Source organism: Enoplosus armatus, chromosome 2 (assembly GCF_043641665.1).
Source record: "Enoplosus armatus isolate fEnoArm2 chromosome 2, fEnoArm2.hap1, whole genome shotgun sequence".
Lineage (NCBI taxonomy): Eukaryota > Metazoa > Chordata > Actinopteri > Centrarchiformes > Enoplosidae > Enoplosus > Enoplosus armatus.
The window spans coordinates 4,595,017-4,618,399 of NC_092181.1; the positions used below are offsets into that span (position 1 = coordinate 4,595,017).

Consider the following 23,383-nt stretch of genomic DNA (forward strand, 5'->3'; position numbering starts at 1 on the left):
CAGATAGTAGTCTGCTTGATCACTGCGGCTGCTGATCTGTCTCAGGGACATGTGAATGTTCCCCAGTGTGAGTTCTGGCTATTTTACGCGATGCCGCACGGCGGTGAGTGCAGCGCTTGCCTTTACTAGAAGTCTAGTTACTAGAAACCAGCGCCAAGAATGTAGGCTCACATTCCGCGGAATCAAATCACGCCTGTTATCCTTCAGAGCAAGTGTTGGGGCGGTTTTCCCCTCCCTGCGTGGAGTCCGTGTGGATGCGCCAGAGGGGAGCTTTGCGCTCATAGGGGAGGGACGAGCGGAGTCAAGTTCGGATCAGATCAGGAAGGAGCGCACCGGCAGACCGAGACAGACGGCACCAGGGGAACAGACGCGCCTTTTCGTGCCATTTTGCATCATTTCTGTCTCGCGTCGATTGAACCGACAGAGTTCCTTTCTGAAAGAAAAAAAAAAGAAAAAGTGAAGCGGATCCCCAAACGACGCGGCGGAGAGATGCAGCAGGCGGCGAGATGGACTTTGCTGCTTGTTCTCGTGGGTCTGATGGCGCACGGTAAGTCGGATTTATCCCCAGGTAGGCTTACATATACTGTCGATTTGATCGTTTGGTTTAAAAGAGCAGGCGGTGGTGAGGTGTGAGGTTAACCGGACACTTGACTTGACGGTTCAATCAAATGCTTTTCAGTAAGTTTGTCTCATTCATTCCGCTGTGAGAAGTGAGGTAGAGGAGTTTCTGTCCAGCGCGTAAAAGCCAAATAAGTTGCTCAGCCTTTTGGAGCCACGGTCCTCATAATCAGTCTCATAACTTTTTTTTTTTTTGTCAGTTTTAGTGCCATTTTAAAATCATCATCATTAAAACGTCCAATGATGCCAAACTGTCAGTGTCAGCCTCCACATGCTCGTGTCATAAACCTCATCCACGACTTGGTTGCGTGTTAACTAGGCCAACAAAATGAAATGCAGAAGAATCCCAGGGGGGAAAAAAAGGCAAATGAATTTTGATGAATGCAAATGTTGTTTTGAGGCGTGAGTCGTGATTTCAGGAAACCAGAACAGATTAGAATTTGTTTACAGGATGTGTTTCCCTGTTTACGGCTGCTGAGAGAGTGTGCAGGGTTACACAGGGCCTGCGCAGACATTATTATTCAGACAGAGGGGTTTCAGTCAGGGGAGAATGACCGTCTGCAGGCATTTGATAAAAAAAAAACCTCTCTCATTGCAATGTGCGTCTTCGGATAAGCCTGATAACCTCATTTCGTTTTACCCCAATTATGCTGTGAATAAAAAGTTGTATTGACTTGTCACTAATGTTTGTTCCTGTACTTCTTTGTGAAAAGAGGGAAGTATCATCTTTAGAGCTTTAGAGTGAGAATATTTTGTGAAGTGGGATCATTTAATGGTTATTTTGATGGATCCTCCCTTTTAAAAAGGGACATTTCATTGTCACAAATTGTGTTTAGCTGGGTTAAATGCATTCTTTTATGGGTGTATTGATGGCTGAGATTAGGAAATATATATATATATATACTTTTAAAACAAGAAAGAGAGCAGCTTAGTCTGTAGACAGTTGAGTTGAATTTTGATTAGGAAAGAAGAGCTGAAGGGAGGAAGAAAGGATGGAAGGAAGGAGGGAAGAGAGGGACATAGGGAGAAAGAATTGAAGGAAGGAAGAAAGAGCGAGGGGGGGGTGAAGGATTCATGGAAAGAGGGAGGAAAGACGGGGAAGGAAGGAAGGAAAGATTGAATAGAAGAAGGAAAGGGGGATTTGGTATTAATGACATGCACCCAGCGACTTAATCACTGACCGCAGCTGCAGAGAGCCTGGATGTGACCCGGAGCCAATCTGTGGAAGAGCTGCAGAGACGGTAATTATGTGGCGGCATTTCAAAGCAGTAACGTAAACATTTGCTCCAAGGGCATAAATAACAGCTATCTGATTTATGCAAGGTGGCAGATAGGCTCTTTTATGGTTTATCAGGCTCTACACACATACTTCATGCCATGCATGAGCCTCTTGGCTGGGAGGTGTCTGTGTGTGTGTGTGTGTGTGTGTGTTTATGTGTGTGTGTTTCTCTCACTCTCTCTGTATTTTCAGATGCCAAGTCTGTGCCTGAATCATTTGTAAATATTTGTGCAAAGTCATGAACTTGAATCTCAATCTGTACATGCAGATGTGTGTGACACACTGCTGAAGACAAAGGGACTTCTGGGAAGTAAGTAGAGCCATTTTAAGTGGCCTGAAGGTACTGGTATGTACTGTGGCTCCAGCTGCAGTAGCCAATGTTAGCCAGCTAGCAGGCGAGCTTGCCAAGCTGTGGCTGATATCTTCCCAAATTTAGTCTGAGGCTGAGGACCTTTTTTATGTGATGAACTTTGGAGTGGTATGTTTCATTTTCAAATATGAGTACACTTACAAATCTCAGTGAGTACTCTTACAAATCCGATAATTTTACATTCACCGATTTAAGACTACTTACAATTGAACACTCACATATCTCAGTATACTTTCACATTCTTTTACACAATCATAAAATAAGACACCCCGTCTCCTAAAAATCATCTTCATTCACAACAAATTTGCATTAATGACTATATTTTGTAAGAAATGTGATGTTGCCAGGATTACATTTTCCGCATAACATCGCAACATTTATAGTGAATATAATGTTCATACTGACCGTTTGTGCAACTTTCAACATATGGCATCCCCCCGTGGCAACTACATGCTTAACACTTCTCTGTTTATGTTTAGGAAACCCAAAGCATTTCGTTATGGTTAAAGAAAAGTCGTAGTCGTAGTCTTGGTTTAATAACCTAAACCTAAAATGAACCAGTGGTGTCAAAATCCTGTACTTTGTGCAAGCACCCATCTACTCCGACGTCCTCCCTGTGACCCCTGTGCAATATAAGGATGTCCCATTCCTGGTTTAGAATAAACATTGCCATTGAATGTAATCAGGGCAGCCATTATGTTTCCTGAAGCAAGTTAGACTGAGTTGAATTAATTAATGAATAAAAGCAGCGATGAAACTGTGTTTGGAGATGGAAACGTCATTATTCTTTAAGAGAGTATCGTCACCATGTGAAGTGAAACATTGCATTAGCAGACTACAGACTAGCAGACTGAAATTTGTGATCACTCTGATCACCTTTTTCACGGCTGAGCGTGGGGAGTTTGGTGAACAGAAGGCCAGTGTGACCGCACCATTAGCTGCAATTTAAGCCTCATACACGTGCCAACTAATATGCACATAGAGATCCCCTGTGCCTTCAAAATACATGAACACACACACAAGAGTAAACAGCATGTACACATACATACAGTATATGTTTTGCTCCCGTTGGTTTCAGTGTGCTACTACTAATGTGTTACCTCAGCCTGTAGGTGTATTCGTGATGCTGTCCCTTGTATTCAAATAGAGGCTGCTCTCTTAATGTATTTGAATGCATGACTGATGATCCGGTCAGTGAACTGTGGTGATGAGTGTGTGTGTGTTTAGCTGTGTGGTAACAAGGCTTATATCACAGTAACATTTATAGAGCAGAACACAGAGCAGAGGGGGCGTGGCTAAACCCAGTCTGAGTCACAGATAAATGTATTGACACCTCACACTGCAGTGCTCGCTTCACAGCGCTGCAATCCGCCTGTTTTCCCGAACACACAACCTGTTCGTTGGATTTCACAGGTTTTACCACACAAACACTGAACACATAAAGTGTGCAAGCGTTTCTTCATTTCCACAAAAGCACATGCCACATCAGTCATCATCAAAGCAATACATACGCCAACACAGGTTGCACTTTTTACTCTTTTCCTAATAGCAAATTTAGTGTAACGTGATGCGTGTACTATCCCAAAGAAGGCTTCTCCAAGGTTAATATGACATTTCCTGAACCCCAGAGAGAAGAATACGGCCACTTCAGGCTCTCATTTACACCTGATCACCACAAAATGTGCATTTGGAAATGAGAAAACCACTGTTGAGATATTGAACTACAAAAGGCTGGGTGACTCTCTTAACATGAAACATATTCAAATTCATGCAACCCACTTTTTGGGGGGAACGTGCCTTGAGGGGAAAGACGAGCAATTTCTATTTGATCTGCTTATATCTGAAGGTGAAAAAAAAAATCATTTTCTTTTTGCATGAGAATGTGCGAGCGCACAGATACATGTGCAGTCTTCTGTGAATGTCATAAGGCTTTTAATAGCACTATATTGGAGCTTTATTAGTGCTTATGTCTGCTGAGAGAAGACAGAAAGAAGGAATGAAAGAACAGAGAAAATGAAAGGAAGTTGTGATGAGAAAGAGCATTCTGCTGTCATGGGCATCACATCTTTTCCCACTCTATTTACTGGACACACACACACACACACACACACACACACACACACACACACACATGCACAGTCTTATCCTTGCTCTACTATCCTATCTTCTCTGGCTCTTTGCACCTGTCTCTCACTTTCTCGTGCTTCCACCACACTTTCTCCCTCACAAATCTCTCAGGTATACTGTTGTTGTCATCAGCTTTCTATTTCATTGTGCTCGGTTTTATCTCCGTCTCTCTTTTCTGCCGTCTCTCTCTCTGCTCTTCTCCTCCCGTTTAATCCCTGCCAGTTGACTTCAGCTCATTTCAACTCAGCTTTATAGTTGCAAAAAGAAAACAAACAGCGTGAGCAGAGCATTCCGGCTCATTGCAAAGCAATTACTCCTTTACTCAGTATTTACAATATAAGCATTGTACGTGATGAAGACGTAAAAGTAAAGACACACTTTCTCTTTCACCCCGTCTCTCTCTCTCTCTCGCTTCCTCGCTCTCTCTCCCTTTAAAAGCATTTGCATGCTCAGGGGAGAATGAAGGCTAAATGGCTCTCTAACAGTAACCTCTCAAACAGCCCATAAAATGGTCTCTTCTTCTCCATCATTATCTGTCCTTCACTCTTCTCTTCCTGCCTCTCCCTCTCTTCCCTCTCCTCACAGTCGCTCTTCATCATCGTCCTGAATGACTGTCATCTCCAGACTGTTCTTTTTTTTTTTTTTTTTTACAGTATGCACGTTGACCTTCAACCCTGATGTCTTGGGTGCATTAAATATCTCACGGGACCTATCTTTGAACCAACTTGCTTTCTAAGTGGGTTTTGACAGATTCTGCACATTGAGTTGAATAATTGATACGGCACGTCTGTGTACATTAACTGTACATGCTGCTGACTTTACTGTAATCACAAATTCCTCTTCTTCCCTCCATCGCAGGCTGCACCTGGCTTCGTTTTTTTCCAATTTGGTTTTTAAAAAAAGGAGTCTGATTGAAAAGATAAAAGATCAATAATGAAAAACTACAAAGCTATACAGTAATGTCAAAGGACATGTCAGATTGCTGTTTAAATTCATATTATGTTAGGAGAGAAGTAGTCATTGCGCACGTCTATGTTTAGGCAGTGAAAGAAGAAATGCCATGACAGTATGGAAATAGTAAGACAAGGTGCTAAAATTAAAGCCATGTGACACTAAACGTTTATTCCATATAAAACATGACTTACAGTAATGTCAGATGCTGATCAGGAGCGCATTGCACCAGCAGTTGTTCCTCAAATGTAGCCTAGTTATGATGAGTGTGTTTACACAATACAAAATTTGTACGTGGAGGTTAGTTGTTATAAAAATATTTACACCTATTAACACCAGCCAGGAGTAACTGTTGACAAAACTACCGATAACTGTGACAAAAACAGGTAAAATGAAACATGGTCGACACATCTGACCCAACACCTTTCTGTTTAATAATCTTGTAAAGTGGGAAAATTTCAAATTGTATTTTGAAAGAAATAACACAATAGTCCTTTTTCACAGAAGAAATGTTAACATTTTGTCACAGTAGGAAAATCACAGGAGTAAATAATAAAATAATGATGGCTGAATTCCATTCAGCTGAGTGAGTACAATTTTTGCATAACTGATAGGAAAACCATGAAAGTAAGACCCATGTTGTAATAAACCCAACGTCAATTGTCTTGCAGAAACAACAACTGTCGCTGGCACATTTATATTTTTTTACATAACTTGTAACCCCACAAACTAATGTAGCTACTCGTAGCTAGCTACACTTTTGCTCCTGTGTTTTTGATTTTGGAGACACTAAAAAAAGAGACACCACTGTCCAAACTCCTTAATTGCTGAGTATCTGTCTTACTACAGCCCCATGTACACTGCTTCAACATGCGGAGAAAGCCGAAGCCTACAGACCTGCCTTAACGCTTGCTAAGGTGTGATTGGACAATCGCTGCGTCGGGGGAGGGGTTTAGCAAACTGTCAATTGTAAAATTGTTTCATGTTTATTTAGTTCATGGTAGTGGATAGCAAGATGCATTTGTGATCAGTGATTCATTTACAAATGGTCATACTCGTTTGTACATCTTGATTATATTTGTGCATCATGAAACACACATTTTTCACCCCTTTACCCTTTTTGCCAGTGAAAACAGGCAAGTGACATTGGAAGACTTATAATTGGAAACATGGAGACAGAGAGACAGAGAGAGAGAGAGAGAGAGAGAGGACAGAAATGTGATTAATCCAGATGAAAGTGGGTAGAACCTGTGGCTCATGTTCATAATTGGTTCTTTTATGATTCTCAATGTGAAATGCATTTGACCATGTTAAATGTGTGTATGTGCGTGTGCCCACACGTGTGTGTGCGTGTGAGCACATGAGTGTGGGATCCTGTTGTGATCAAAGAGCTGGTTTAGTCAGTGGACGTGTAGCAGAGAGCAGCTCTGCCTTTGTAATTACACGAACAAGTAGCACCATGACAGTCCATTTTCTGTCCGCTTTCTTCTTCCTCTGTTCTATTCGAGTCTATTCTATTCTATTCCTTCTGCTCGTCCACAAAATACTGCTGTCTACATTGTGCATTGGAATGTTTCCCTTTTTTGCCAAACGTGGATCAGATGCAGATGGTACCATGCTCCCTTTAAACTCTATTTAGCATAGCATTAGCACATGCTAGGCATCTACCAGACAGAAGGCTATGAAGTCTGGATTCCCATAATCTGCTGAGTGACATCTTAAGAAGGATTTTCTTTCAGTCTGTCTCTGCTTCCTCTCCTCTCCTCTCCTTGTCTTGGTGTTTTTTTTATTCCTCTTGGCGTTCTCTCCAGCGGGCTGTCACCAGGAGTTCAGCACCAGCTGGGTTTCTGGTGTCATTGTTGTCTGCATGGATGCATGGTGAGGGTTATCGCTTGCCTTTGAGGAAGGGATCTTGATGTAATAAGGTCAGCACTGTTTCATCATTAGGATTTCAAGGCCTTCTCCCAAGAAGTCCATTTTAATTAAGAGATTTTCCTCTCATCTATCCCAAACTCAGTTTGGCTGGTTTTAGTCAAATGAGGATAGTATTTAAAAAGAGTTTAGGGGAAAACAACAGAAGCTAAATCTGCTGGTGACTTTGAGGTGACACAAGTTCTGCAAAGGTCTTCTAATGGTCTTCCTGTATTTCTTTGTTTATCACTTTTGCGCGTACCCTCTCCTCCATCCAACAACCTTGAGAGCTGCCCACCAGAGAAGAATGTGGTATTGATCTAGATATTTATAGAGGGTGATGGAGAGTGAGCGGGGTTTCTGTGTGAGAACTCTAGGAGCACTGGGGGGTCTTGAAGGAGCAAGAGTGGGTGATCATCTTCTTATCATCTTCACAGACTGCAGGAGTGATAACCGTCATGACTCAGTTGGCATAACAACTCAAGGCATCAAACTGTGTGGGGAACTTTCAACTCGTCGCTTTGATATGGTTCACTTTGAAAACTTTCACGGCTTACGCAACCAACAAAAACTGGTTTATCTTGGTAAAGAGTGCATCTGTGTCACTGTTTAATATCATGGCTAGGTTTAAAGTTATAATCCTAAAGATTTCAGTCCTGGTTAATTTGGCAACACTCGTGGTTACTAAAGGTCCCAGAATTCTGGGGTTAAACGCTCTTTGAGCAGCTATTTACAAACAAAAGACTGATCTGTTTACAGTGCAGCCAAACATACTTGCATTGTTTTAATAAAGAAGTCAGTCAGTAATTGGCCTTTTTCCACCATGCCATGAGCAATTGCAATCTTATTTCATGCTGTGCACAGCACAAGTCGTTTTCCACACAATAGCAGGGTACAGTAAGTTGGTAGCAGCCTTTCCTCTAATAGCTCACTGTGGCTTTTCCTTCTTGTTTTATTAGTGTTTCATATAATATTTAGAACGGATCAGCTGACAAAAAAATGCAGAAAATAACCGTTTTCTGGTTTTATAGATACATTTTTGATTAACGATTGCGGTAAACTCTAACTGGGGTGACAAATACATTGTGTTTCCTGTGGCTGCTTCACAATAAAAGCCACCCCCAGTTTAGCCAGTTGAAGGATTTTAATATGAAGCAACAGAGGTAGGAAATGTTTGGTTAGCATTAGCAGTTAGATAGTAGAAGCTAATACAGCTCTGATATGGTGTTAGGAGAGTGAACAGTAAACAGTGGCTGATATCAATTAGGTCAGATTTTAAACAATAATACGATTTCCTGTGAATTTGTAGGATGGTCATTTGAAGGTCATTTGAACCCTGGTGGTAATGGCAGACTCCACCACTAAAAATGAAAAATACTATATAAAGAGATAATTATTGAAGGAAAATACACCAAATTTTTTTTTGATAATTTTGGATGAATTTGATACTATTGTTACATTAGCTGGGAGAGTTCAATGTTTCTATGTTAAGTAACATTGAGGATATTGTTTAAAAGAAAAATTTGAAATGGGAATACAGAATGGGGAAAAGCACTAATAGAACCAGCAGCTCCTCCCACAACTTAATTCCTCACCTGTGCTAAAAAACGAATGTCAGCACTTCTCCTGTCCTCAGGCTACAGTCTATAACTCCTCTGCACTATGTTAAAATAGCTTGCCATGCATTTTCCACTTGGTAGACATGCTGATATTGTGCCTCAGGCCTTCCAGCCTCCTTCCTGGATAATTAGTAAATAAAGCCCTTCATATTATGGTTATGTATACAGCACTTAAGCAGCAGTCTAGTCAAAGACATACCTATATTTGGGTAAATTATAATAAGTGGTGTAGTCATACACGATAAACCCCCACAGCTGCCAACACCCGGCTATCTGTATTTACCATTAGTCAGGAGAAGAGAAGAGGACACGCTTGTCACTGTGATTAGTCTCCATTGAGATATTACAGTTTTATTTGAGCTTACATGAGATTCTATTCTAGGATGTCTTGGATATGCTAACCACCTGCCCATAACGCTACCTAAATAAGCACACAGCATTACTCTTGGGGCTTTTAAAGTGATCCAACCAAATCTTTGTCTGCTCCTACATGATGAAATAGAGCGGTGGTCAATTAATTCATGGATTCAGGTCAGTTACAATGGTTTCCAGTAATGACAATGACTGCTTGGACAGAACTGAAGCAGTGGATTTAGCTGAAATAAAGGCTAAATCCACTGCTTCCATGCTGGACTGAGGCTCTCCTCAAAGCATTTAGCCATGACCTTGAGACATAACAGACCCAACCGAGGAAATTATAGACATAGTGTCATTGTAAAGTACACGTTCATATCGACCCACGCACGTTGGATACCAATATGGCTCTGCTGGCGATATGATAACATGCTGTGAACAGTGTTGAAAACTGCACTGAGATCAAGTGTTTGAAGTGACAAGTGTGGTTTCACTGAAAATTGTCAGAAAGGCTGCTATTGGATAGATGAGGTTAATGTTCGGTTTCTTAAATATGGTTTTAACATCTGCAGTTGTAAAAGCTGAGGGAGTGATGCTGGTGAATGGTAAGTCCCTGGGAGATCTCAAAGTAGGAGTAGGTCTATAAAGACTGTAGGTCCAAGGTCTAGAGGGCAGGTGGTGGGTTTGGAAACAGGAGCTAATGAAAACGGTCTCATGGTTAGCTGCACTAAATTTAAATGAATTGAGGCAGCGAGACTGATGTCACTCTGGAGGTCAGAGTGAAGGGTCGGTGTGGGGCATCCGTGTCCTGAATGAAGCAATGAGCCTTTTCCTGTCTCATATTCCCCCCTGTGAGAATGATCCTAAAGAAAACAGACTATATACTGTATGATATACCCATAACATCAAGAGTGGACATGGCTGCCCATTTAAACCAAAGAAACACCCTGAAAAGTAATCTCATGTCACAGACTTGTTCAAAGTAGACTTTTAACTCTGATGATTTAACTGAAGAGTTATAATCTAGAGACTTCTTTATAGACGATTCATCAACTATCATAAAACATTAATCCACAAACCCAAAAGACTTGATTGATGTGACGCTGCAACAAAATTGAAAGAGGCTGATGTCTATTTTTCTCTCAGTTCCCTATTAAAGTTATGTGTGGCCTGTGGATGATGGCTGTGATTGATTTGCACTGCCAGCGTTAGCCTTTCAGAAATCTACGATGTTTCGATTTCTACTGAATTTGTTTTGTCACTTCTCTCTTCTTCTTTCTGTTTATTCCCATTCACTCACCCAGGCGCTGATCACTGTTTTCTGCCCCTCTCTTCTTTGTCTGTGTCTGCTCAGACTGCTTTACGTCCAAGGCAGAGGACCGGCTGTTCAGGAAACTGTTCCGAAGATATAACCAGTTCATCAGACCGGTGGAGAACGTCTCTGACCCCGTCACTGTGGAGTTCGAGGTCTCCATCTCGCAGCTTGTCAAAGTTGTAAGCTTTACACCCACACACACACACACACACACACACACACACACACACACAAACAAGAGTGGATATTCTAATCATAGCATACACACAAAGCTTGTAAAGACTCAGTTCAACATGATGTCAAAGGTGTTTGAAGCACCTTTGCACATTCATTTCATACTTCATGTCTTGTTTTATAGTGTGTATGAACAAAGATGAGCGTAACCAAAATGTTGTTCCACTTATAGCATCCTCTCAACGGTATGTGAGAGTCCGTGTGAACTGAGACGTCTTTCTACAAGCATCTTGATCATATTTCCTACCTCTGATACAGAAAAGGCAAAAGATAAGCTGCGGAACGAGAGAAGTGAAAGCAGAGAGTGAATACAGTCTTTATTTAGTCTGCTCAATTTCACGGCTTCTGGAAATGTCACACAGTGTTGTTATACACTGCTGTTTTTCTTTGGCAATGTTAAGTTTAATGCGGGAAGGGGATGGTGGGGGGTTTGCTGCACATCCCCCAGTGAAAAGAGGTTTTCAGCTCAGAATGGAAATCCTCAGATTAAGAGAAAATTGCCTGCAGGAGCCTTTTTCAGACTGGACTGATATGTAGCCTATATCGGCTTGCTCTGCAAGGTGAGATTAAACTACAGGTGAGTGTGTCGATGTGCACTGAATGAATGTGTCCCCATGTGTGTGTCTGAGCACATATCTTCATGTTTCTGCTTAAACACAGAAAATGTGGCTGATAACATTTTTGCATGTGGTTTATTTGGAGTTGTGAGAATCACAGGACGTCAAGTCGAACTGAACAAGGGTCACAGACAGAGGTAGAGAGGAAACGACATCTGTAACCTTTCCATTTATTATTAACTTACTCACAGTCGACCTTTTCAGTCAATCAACTCCAGCTCTAGAGGACAAAGATCAGTGGGCAAATTCCATTTCTTTTTTTTGTCCTGGCTGTATTTTGTCTCTACTTTTATTATTAGTGTTATTGTTGTCATTCCAAATCTGAGTTATTTCAGCTGCTGTACCAACAACACACTCTCTCTCTCTCTCTCACACACACACACACACACACACACACACACACACACATACACACATACGTTCTGCTGGCTAACAAGCTCTCTTTCTTCTCCTTGTCTTTACAGGATGAGGTGAATCAGATCATGGAAACAAATTTATGGCTCAGACATGTAAGTACGCACACACACACACACACACACACACACACACACACACACACACACACACACACACTCACATACACATATCAACTATTTCATTGACCTCACCCCATCTTGGGGTCTACAGAGACAGAGGTGAGTGAGGACTGAGGAGGGTTCATGTATGGTAGCACATATCTGTACATAATAAGGAGACATCAATATGGGATGCCACACTCTCCCTGTGTGTGTTCGTGTGTGTGTGTGTGTGTGTGTATATGTGTGAACGTCATACATCACTGAAATGTTAAACACAGTGAAAAAAAAAAAGGGGGAGACATGTGAACAAGAAAACATCTGATGTCTCAGACAGACACTTGAATACAATCAGCTCGTGATGAATGTTAGCATTATGGTTGGTCACGCTCTGCCTCCCAGCAGATCTATAGCCACGGACCCTGAACTCCTGACCTCACACTGCCAGCCATTCTTCCAAATAACACATTTTTGTCCTCCAAACTGCCACTGATGCCTTTTAGTTATTTTTTTCCATCCTTTTCCTGATACTAAATCTGTATTTCTCCTTTTAAAAGAACGTATAATTTAAGCTAAACTTAAATAAATAATTAACTTTAATAAATAAACATTATAGACATTGCCTTTTCAAATCAGTGACTAATTGCGCTACATGGCCAAACAGCTGTTGGATGCTGATGCGATTCCCCGATGGATACTGTGATCTCTGAGCTCTCCAATTAAAATGCATTGAAAGGCCTGTATAGGCTGCTCTTATTTGTTGTTTGTAATGGCTGAGCTGTTTATTTATAACAAGGCATCACTAATGAGAAGCTGTGTCAACACCGCAGTCACTGATAAAGACTTTGAATCACAGCCAGTGGGTTTACAGTGGTAGTCGTTTTAGAAAGCCCCCCCTTGATGAATTCCTTGCATCTGTTCGGCAGTAACGCTGCAGGGGATTCCTTCTGTGACAGTATACAGTGTTTCTAAATGTGTTCACTTCAGACTCCTTGTAAGCTGCACTGACTACCTTTATATAAGGGAGAAGAGAACTTCATTTTAAACAGTACTAAATACTGAATACTGAAGGCTGAAGTGCCCTCATCAGGCAGAATTTAAGAATATATATTTTTTTTTATTGTATTTTTCTATTTCTGCTCTTTATCCTGAATCCTCTTGTTTTGTGTCTGTTACTTAAGTACACTAAGGGACTGTGCAAAAGTTATTGGGTTTGGGAGGAGGGCTGAACCTTTTACTTTTTAAGAAAGCAAGGCCCTATCATAGATAAGTTGGGTCATAATTCTATTAATTTAAGTCATCAATGAATAGAAAAATGGCAATTAAATAAATAAATAATTGGTGAAATATATTAATAGGTAATTAGATAAATATCAACTGGAACATATGACTACCTCCACCTAAATTAAATCAATAAGTAGGCAATTAAATGAATAAATAAGCAATGAAATATATATATCAAAATAAATCAGTATCCATGAAATAAATAAATATTGCTTATCATATCAAAACTTCCAACTCTGTTATATATGTATTGATGAATTCAGAGTATCAATTTGCAGGCTGTTTTTTTTTTTATTTATCCTCCTCTTTTATTTATTTCATGTATTTCAGGTTGATGTTTGTCAATCAACCTCTAGAGGAGGAATCAACAATTATGATTGGCTGCTCTGTTGCTTGGCAGACAAAAGCTATGGAGTCAGACCCTCTCCCCGGTATCTCATTATTAGTATTGGTGCAACTTGTTTCACTATTTATAACTGAGACAGGCTAAATATAGGATTTAAGACGGTGTACCCTCATTTAATATCTGCTTATTGGAACAATAATAATGGAACACCTGGCATGCATTAGAGGAAGTGAAACTAGCAATTCCCAAATTTATGTAAAATATAACAACATCTGCTTCCCATTTAACTACTATTTGATTATAATGGGGAACAAATAATAATAATAATAATAATAATAATAATAATTGCATAGGCCTTTCATTCATTTGTGAAATAGTTGATGGTTAATGGCGACTGCCTACCTAGCTGTTCAGCACTCGATTATTGTTATACTGCATTTAACAGAAATACACATCAAATATACCAGTCCTTGTATGCTTTTCTCATTGCTGGAATGTCATGGTCATCTCTTTTGAAAACAATAAACCATAGCCCTAGACCTATCAGGAATTACATCTCCCACCAATCATACTGGAAACTCCCCGGATAGATAACTGGAAAAGCTAGTGTAGCATGAAGTGGTTAATTAAGCAGCTCCCAGGTCGTAACTGGGTATTAATCCGCCTTGCTAATGAATGAATTCATCTTGAATGACATGCAAATAGCCAAGACTAATGGATCCGCGGCTCATGAAATTTTACCCGCAGGTATGTTGACAGAATAGCAAGTGAACCCACTCATCCTTTATTTCTGTCAGTGAGCTATTTACTCATATACGCCCCTTCTCTCTGAACTGCTCTTTATACAGATGTGACTATTGGAGATGTCTTATTATTTGCTTACTGGAGCTTTGTGGCTCTATTACCAGGAGGAATGGCATAATAAAAATGTTTGCTTGATTTTCAGTGAAAAAGCAATGAAAGCAGATGCACCATGAAACTCATGCTTCTGTCTATAATATTTATTATATTTTCCTAGAATATCTTTATTCGGCTCACATCAAAGGAAGTTCTGCCTGCAGTATAAATATGTATTTCAAAATATTCCCGTGAAGGGGGATGTCTCCAGTGACTAATATTGTCTGCAGTGTACAATGCAAAATACTCTCCGTGGTTGACTCCCCAGAATGCTCACAGGGTTTTTCTCCTCCTCTCTCTCAGATTTGGAATGACTACAAGCTGCGGTGGATACCGGCAGAGTTTGACGGGATTGAGTTCATTAGAGTTCCGTCAAACAAGATCTGGAGACCCGACATTGTGCTCTACAACAAGTGAGACTGTCACCATCATTAGCATTAGCTTGTTCGCTATTATTGCTTATCTTTATTTCGAGATTGTCCTCAGCAGAAAAACAATAGCATTGGTTGTTCACGTTTTCCTGACAAGTGACCTCTGATGGCCGTTAGGAGCAAAAGTAGAAGAAGCATGATGTTGTAGGGCTGTCAGGGTGAATGGTTCTGTGGATTAAGTGTCTGACTTTGACTCCAGAGACTTGGTTCTCCTACTAACTGCCAATGTTTGTTTCTTTTTATCCAGACCACAATCTCTCTCCCGCCCTAAAGTTGCACTGGTCAATATTTTAATATTAGCTACAGGTTTCTCACTCTCACCGCTCTCATCAGCCTTTATCTCCTGCAGCAGCCGGCAGCTGTTTTCAGCCAAAAAAAGCTCTGATAAACCCATTTACGCTACCTGCCCAGCACCAAACAGCAGATAAACAGAATTAGTGACTAGCTGGTGAACACAGTGGAGCATTTAGCTAGCTGCTAAATGTCAGATATTTCCCTCAGGCTTTGGTGGAGACCAAAACAGAGCTTAAACAAAGATGAATATTGGACTCAAATTCATCAAGTCACCAGAAACATGATCCCAAATGACAGCTAATGTTGCTGTGAAATGAAAACAGCTTGTTCCTAACCCCCCCCCCCCCCCCCCCCCAATTACTGCTGTTTTACCACATAGTTCTTAGTTTTCTGAACTGAAACTGTGGGTCATTTTGTAATGGTCAAATGGTCAAATTTGGAAGGCACTGACAAAAACCCTATTATGCCATTTAACATCATCAAAATATTACATTAATGCCCAAATTCCTTGAAGCACAAGTGTCTTTTATAGCTCTAGCTGCTACACTGTGCAGCAGACTATGCCGCAATTAAACTGAAATATGTTAACATGATTGTCTATTGTTCAGGGTTTGTGCTGTGCTCTAGTCTCTCAATTTCATTTCACGTAATTGTGGTCTCATTTCGTCTCTCTACTTACAATAGTATCTCATAATGTTAATCACAGGCAATTTTGTATTACACAATAACATATAATGCAGCTTCATTGTCCTCTGTGTTTTAATCCTGACGCTGTCTGTCTTACCTCCATAACTTCACCTTTTTATCTTCTCCCCTTGTGTTTCTCGCTTTCATTCTCTCCTCTCATTGTTTGACGTCTCTGCCTTCCTCTAACCTTTGTGTCCTATTCAAAACCCACATGTGCTTGTATCATATCTCCTCATACTGTCTCTGCCATGGGAATACTTTTGCTTGATTATAAACATACACACACGCCGTATACAGTGCTGTAGGTGACTTCCTGGTGGAGGACAAGACCAAGGCTCTGCTGAAGTTTGATGGGACCATCACCTGGGTTCCTCCAGCCATTTTCAAATCCTCCTGTCCCATGGACATCACCTACTTCCCCTTCGACTATCAGAACTGCTCCATGAAGTTTGGGTCCTGGACTTATGACAAAGCCAAGATTGACCTGGTACTTATTGGGTCAAAGGTCAGTGTTTGTGACTGAAGTCTGGCATAACTATTATTAATTATCAAAAGATATTTTTCTTTCTGTCCTATCTACAACTAAATCACTGCTTCCAGTCATGGGATAGGGATCATTATTTTAGTTTTTTTTACACACAAAGGTCAGTTTATTTGTAATGGACTACTCAATCTGTGAAAACAGTTATATAATGTATTCTGTAGCTCCGGAGGGAGCTCTCTAAAGTCTGAGAAATAACCCAGATGATGTCATGGTGATGTCATTAGGGTGACCTTGCGTAAGGCTTGACTCTGTAATGTTCTCTGTAATAAAGTGTAATAAACTGGGGGCATGGAGTTGGCAAGATGCTGGTATTTAGGACACATTGAGGGGCAAACGAAAGATTTTACTGCATTATGGGAATTGTAGGATCTAGCACCTTTTAAGCTTGACCTTGAGTAGTAAATCGCCAGAGTACCCTTGAAACATCTTTTGTCCATTTGTGTTTTGAATTCATTGCAAAAAAAAAAATCTAGATGAAATTTTAATTATAAATGTAACATTTGAAACACAAACATTGTGTAGTTTTGTTTTTTTGCTTGCTCAGAGGGACTGGTGGATAATTAGTGGCAACACTTGCATTTTTTCCCCATTTTTCTCTCCACTTCCTGTTTCTGTAAAAGTTTCTGCATTCTAAAGAGCTGTAAACATCGCAAGACAGCATTATTCACTGCACTCACTGTACAATGATAGGTGCCTGCTTGCAGCAACAAGTTCTGGATGCATGTGGACATAAAATCCAGGTGAAAGTCAGTTTAAACTTCCCACACGTTCATGTTCATCAGAGAAAAAAATGTAAAAACCAAAACCATGTATGGTATTGATTGACAGCGTCCTTTTAAGAATGATAAGTTGGCCCTGAATGTTGCTGTGTTAAATTATCACATGATTTGATGTTAAGATCGTTGTCCATCTCCTAGGTGAACCTGAAAGACTTCTGGGAGAGCGGCGAGTGGGAAATCATTGACGCTCCAGGCTACAAGCATGATATCAAGTACAACTGTTGTGAGGAGATCTACCCAGACATCACTTACTCCTTCTACATCCGGCGCCTGCCACTCTTCTACACCATCAACCTCATCATCCCCTGCCTCCTCATCTCTTTCCTCACAGTGCTGGTTTTCTATCTCCCGTCCGACTGTGGAGAGAAGGTCACGCTCTGTATCTCCGTCCTGCTCTCCCTCACTGTGTTCCTGCTCGTTATCACCGAGACCATCCCCTCCACGTCACTGGTCATCCCGCTCATTGGAGAGTACCTGCTCTTCACAATGATCTTTGTCACGCTCAGCATCGTCATCACCGTGTTTGTGCTGAATGTACACTACCGCACGCCAATGACCCACACTATGCCGGGTTGGGTGCGCTCGGTGTTTCTCAAAGTGCTGCCGAGGATTATGCTGATGCGGAGACCAATTGATGAAGACAGCAAGGCTGGGGGGTTGGACAGCAGTGGGGAGGCAGGAGGAGCTGGAGGGGGAGGAGGAGGCGGAGGAGCGAAAGGAGGGAAGAAAAGGAAGAATAGCTTGATGCAGGTAAGGCGTCCCCAACCCAAAACATCTAGTCCACTTGAGCAAGGCTCTAACCAACTGTCATGTCTGGACCTGTTATTTAAACCACAGAAAGTTTGGGGGGGTTCATCATCTTGAAGCGGCCACTCTAGGCTACACCACCTACTGAAGGTCAACGTGAGATGAGGAGTAGCCAAAAAAACTAAGGTTACACAGGTTACCTCTGTATATTATTGAATATTCTTTAAGAAAGTCTGTGAAAGGGTAAAGCCCCAATATTCTACAGTGTCCCTAAGGACCTCTGCACATGATCAGTGGTATGTTGTATGCTGTTTGTGAATTATATTTTCCAGTTTAAAACAAAAGAAGGCACTAGCCTCACCTGACCTGATCAAAAGGGGTTAGATGCATAAAACCTTCAGGTTATTTGTTATGTTATTGGTTTGCGTATTGAAAGGTCACCAACAGGTCAAAACTGAAACTATTCGTTGTAGCTCTGTGTATTACATCCATATTGGACGATTCTGCATCTCATGATTTATGTCCAATGCCTGCGCTCAGCACCAAATGTAGGATGTAGTGTGCCCTTTATGTCGCAAGATGGAAAGTGTGTGTGTGAAGGTCGCGATAGTGAATCCAACGTTCATGCAAAGACTGGAGTTCACATTGAATCATTGTTTGCATAACCACAATCTTTCCCTAACCTTAACCATACCATGGTTGCCATGCGCAGATATTGTATAAAGCAAGAAAAATCAGCAGCATTGGACATAGAAGAAATGTTGTCAGAACGTAATCTGGGGTTTTGCAGAATTGTCCAATGTTTACATCCTTGTCTGAGGATAGGGTTTATTCATTTATACAGTTAAACTTTAGTCCAGAGATATTTTGGTGCACCTCTGAAAGACAACTAAATATGCTATCTAAACTTTGAGAAAAGGGTGTGTTTCAGCTGTGGCACAGGGAGTCATCATAGTCGTCATTGATTTTGCTACATCTCCAGCACTTATGGGGGAAGTAACTGAACTGTTTCCTACAGTAATGCTCAAAACATTTTCTGTATAAAATGTATTTCCCCTTCTGGGGATCAAACCTCGGATTGCCTCCACCGACAAACGTGAGTGTTTCTAAGCATTTGCTTAGCTTGCATGTTGGACTGTACAACAGTCTTCCATCTTTCTCCTACTTTTCAATGCTGTAATCCCCTGGGATCTAGCTACTCGCTTCCTGCATGTACTGCTAGGTGAATCCACTAAAAGACTTTTCCCTACTGGTAAAGAATTTTAACACACAATGTCTATATAGTACGATCCAATAAGTTCTTTATGGTCAACTCTAAGGAAGCACTTATTGAAAGTTTTACTCCCCAAAACACTGGAAAGAAACTCCTTGATATCACCTTGAAAGTTGTACTGCTAAGATCCCAGAGAAGTATCCCAATATTTTCTATGAAATTATTACCTGAACACGTCGACTTTGAGTTGAAGCAGAATGTGAAACTTAATCTGAACTCTGGTTGTGATGCCCAGCAGGTCGGAGGAGGCTCCCTCAACTGTCTGGAGTTCGGAGATAGTAAGCTGTCGTCCATGGAGGGCTGCACTGGGAAGAAATGCCCTTGCCCCTGTCAGCATGGGAAGGAGACCCCAGAAACACCAGACATGGGGAAGATGACACGTCAGCTGAGTCCACAGAGCATCAGCACAGTGGTGGCCTTTTCTGTGATGTCACCTGAGATCAAACAGGCCATCGAGAGCGTCAAGTACATTGCGGAGAACATGAGGAGTCGCAACAAGGCCAAAGAGGTAAGTCAGTCTAATTTTCAGTGTAACTGATCACTCTGAATGTCAATGTATGATAAGACAGGGGCCCCCAACGCCGTCACACAGGACAGCCTTCATTGTGTACTCTCATAAAGACATAGCCTAGTTACTGTACTGTATGTGTACACCAAGAACAATAATATGTGCATTATGCAGTCTTACTGTAAATCCAATTTGACTGTTTTGAGCTTTACCATTTTAGGAAATAGAGCAGACAAAACTTTCGGTTCAAGTCACATAGGAAATATGATATTCCAGTGTTTCTAAACTTTATATAAACCTAACAGCCGCTCACAGGGAGCAAACACACAGCAAGTGAGTTCGATGCATAATGTATTTATGGAAAAAGCACTCTGAGCAGTGTTGGCCTGGGAGAGCTGTACTGTGGTTCTGGGCAGCATTGTTGCAGATCCTAACCTGCTCCATAAGTTAACAATAGTGTAAGTTAGAACCAAATCCTTTTCGATTGGAGTCGAGAGCTCCCCCTCCTCTCTCTGTGTCGGTTATAAATACAGTGGGTGAAATCTCCCAAAGGGTAGAAGCAGCCTTTGATGTGCAAAACCCGTGGCTCGATCAGCTTTGTCAAAACGCTCCCCGCTTCGTTTGACGCTGTGGTTTGAATGTGATTATCATAGTGATTTCCTCCTGTGTAAATTATGTATCAATTTTCTGTTGACTTACAAGAAATGTTCAATTGTTTTCTCTCTTCCTCTATTTTTTAGTTTCTGTCCTTCTTTCCATCCTTACTGTGTAATTCTCACCTCACCCCGTCGACTCCCACAAACGTCCCGCCCTCTGAGATTCTGAATCACCCGTTTCCTCTCACAGTGCAACTCTCCTCGCTCCTCCTGCTTTTAAAAAAGAACCTCTCCTCACTTTTCATCTTTGTCACCGCTGACACTTTCCTCTGTCCCCTCTCTTGCTCACAGGTGGAGGATGACTGGAAGTACGTTGCCATGGTGATCGATAGAATCTTCCTTTGGGTGTTTGTGACCGTGTGCGTCCTGGGAACCGTGGGCCTCTTCCTCCAGCCTCTTTGCGGCTTCGTCTCATAACTGCTACCCGAGCAGGGTTCACCGTCACCCTGTGTCGACCAATCCTGAACAAGTGACTAACTCTCAGTTCTCAGCTGACCAATCAGAAGACAGAGTTTTGAGTCCTTAAGTACTATTTGGTGTGCTGGTTTTGCTTCTTGCCATTTGCAAGAGCAGTGATATAGAAATAGTAAAGTTGAGAAAGAAGGGTTTAAAGTTTTCAGACTGGCTGGTAAACTGCGTAACAGATACAAAGGTTGTAATGCTTTATAATAATTATATATATATAATAATTGCCATAGAACCTACATAGTATCTAAAAAGGCTGCACTCTGGCCTTTGGATAAACTTCATGGAAAACAAGGAGATAATGCGGAATCTACAATGTGTGTTCTTTCAGCTTTCTTGACCATTTGAACATGTTTAAGACAATACACTTTATTCTGATTATTTATAGTTAACATTATAGGTTTGTCACAGTAAGTGTGACAATGTGTTACTGACAGTTAGGCTGCATTCAGACCAAATCAGGCGTTACAGCGAGTAGCGCAGGGTTGTGCAGCGGTGTGGGAGCTCTGGAGCTCTGTCGTCGGGTTGCGTTTCTCCACAAGTTGATTCTGTTTCCATTTTTCGCCGAAGCACCCCTGCATTTTTTTCCAGCACCTCCTGCGGTCCCCACTACCTCAGCCTAAACTGGCTACCCACATTCAGATGAATGGGGGGACTGGTTTGGTCTGAATGCAGCCTTACTGCAGCCTAGCCACCAATACAAAGCAGTTGCAGTGGATTGGTATTTACACGCTGTCTTCACAGAAATTATTTTTATGACATAACAATGTTTTATGATCAAACATCAACAAGTCAGATTCAAGTCTTATCTTAATTTTGTGTTGATTCCTGCATGGTTAAAAAGAGGTATATTAGAGCTTGGCTGGGATCAAAACGTGGCACATCCAGTAGTCCTTCAGAACTGAAACCTGAGAAGTAACATCCAACAGATGTCAGCGAACTGGGAACTTTCCACATTCAGTAGACGTGACACAAACTCTCTACCACACTGAACTCCACCCTGCAGCAGCCAGTTAACTCTCCCCCCATTGAGCTGACTGATGACTGTCATAGCCGCTCCCCAGCCTGATTCATCAAGCTGCTCACTGTCAGAGCCAATCGCGCTCACTGCTTTTTGTGTCATTTCCAATTAGAGTTCAGATCTCTGGCGCACTTGGCAGCGCTTTTAACAAATAAGGGCAGGCTGTTCCTCTTTTTGTAATTAGAAACCATGTGTTTATAAATGTTCTCTCTGATTAATGTTCCACAAGGTAATTGGTTGGCCTGGTAAATATTGGATTAAATGGTACTTGATTAGTTGCTCCTGAAATAGCATTACATTTATTAATTCATGAGAGGATTCTATCATCCAATTCCACGGTCTGTATTTTCTTGTTACTTTTGATTAAGTTTCCTATTAAGAGAAAACATGCAACACAAGAAACATGCATGACAGAATTTTTGATTTCTTTGACCACAATTATATTGCCCTCAGATTACGGCACTGTAAGAGTACTATTCATTTGATTGATCGTTTTTGGTTTATGATGCATCAGAAATGCACAACTCATGCTGAAGGGAGCAAACATGTTTGTACAAATGATCTTTGCCTTTCTTTTGTCTGACTGTCTTTGAACTTAAAATAAATGCAATATTTCTTCAAATAAAATGAATAGCATTTGCTGGTAGATGTTTTAAAATATGCCACTTCCTTGTGAAACATGTTACATGCGCGCACACACACACACATACACACACATGCATACTGACACAGGAAGATTGCTTTGATATTTTTGTTGCCATTACGCACAAAAACAGTCACCAGAGGTATAATTAAGCCTCCAGTTGCAACGTCTAATTAAAATCCGAACGTTTAAGTGCTATTCAGACATAATTTCAGTGTTAAGATAAAATGCATCATTATGCATGACATTGCCACATAATAACATTTATCTATCAGAGGGTCAATCTCCCAGCTGTAGTGTACATGTGTACAGATAAGTTGCAGAGGCAGTTGTTGCAGGTTGTAATGGCTCAGTAATTCTTGGATATGCATATTTTGTGACAGAATATTTTTATCTACAGTTGCGGTACTGGCTTTTGTTTCAGAATATTTATTATTTGGGCTCCATGTGCTATAATGTATAGTCTGACTCACCGGATGTAGGCTGCTGGGATAAATCTGGCTACTATTTCACTCGCCGTTCTCCTCCCCTTCCACTTACTGTTTTCAAAGTCCGCAACGGGTCCAATGAGCTCCTTCAGAACTACAGTATAGGTAGGCTTCACCTCTGGGACACCAATGATCAAGTCATGTTTGTCTTATTTAAAAGTAAAAGTTGTAAAATCACATAGTCTACATATGTCGTTTACAATTTTATGTGGCGTTTTCTTTAACGTCGCTTTAACCATTTTAATGCCAGGGCTCACCTCCCCACCTGCCGCCCAGGACGACTGTCATTGGTTTAAAGAAAAACAAACAAGCCAGAGAGTTTTTCCCCTATCCCAGAATGACGATGGGTTGAGCCAGACCTTTCTCCAAGACAGATGGATGTGGAGACAGATGTGTATTTTAAATCAACT

At 41.2% G+C, this 23,383-nt stretch overlaps 1 protein-coding gene across 1 annotated transcript; it reads left to right on the forward strand.

Annotated features, from left to right (window-relative positions):
• The first annotated feature begins 466 nt into the window (after positions 1–466).
• Positions 467–20,773, forward strand: chrna6 (cholinergic receptor, nicotinic, alpha 6). Its single transcript, XM_070924467.1, has 8 exons — positions 467–547; positions 10,584–10,723; positions 11,860–11,904; positions 14,741–14,850; positions 16,147–16,354; positions 17,311–17,922; positions 19,428–19,700; positions 20,648–20,773. The coding sequence occupies exons 1-8, from the start codon at positions 490–492 to the stop codon at positions 20,771–20,773; spliced, it is 1,572 nt and encodes a 523-aa protein (XP_070780568.1). The 5' UTR covers positions 467–489.
• The last annotated feature ends 2,610 nt before the right edge of the window (positions 20,774–23,383 follow it).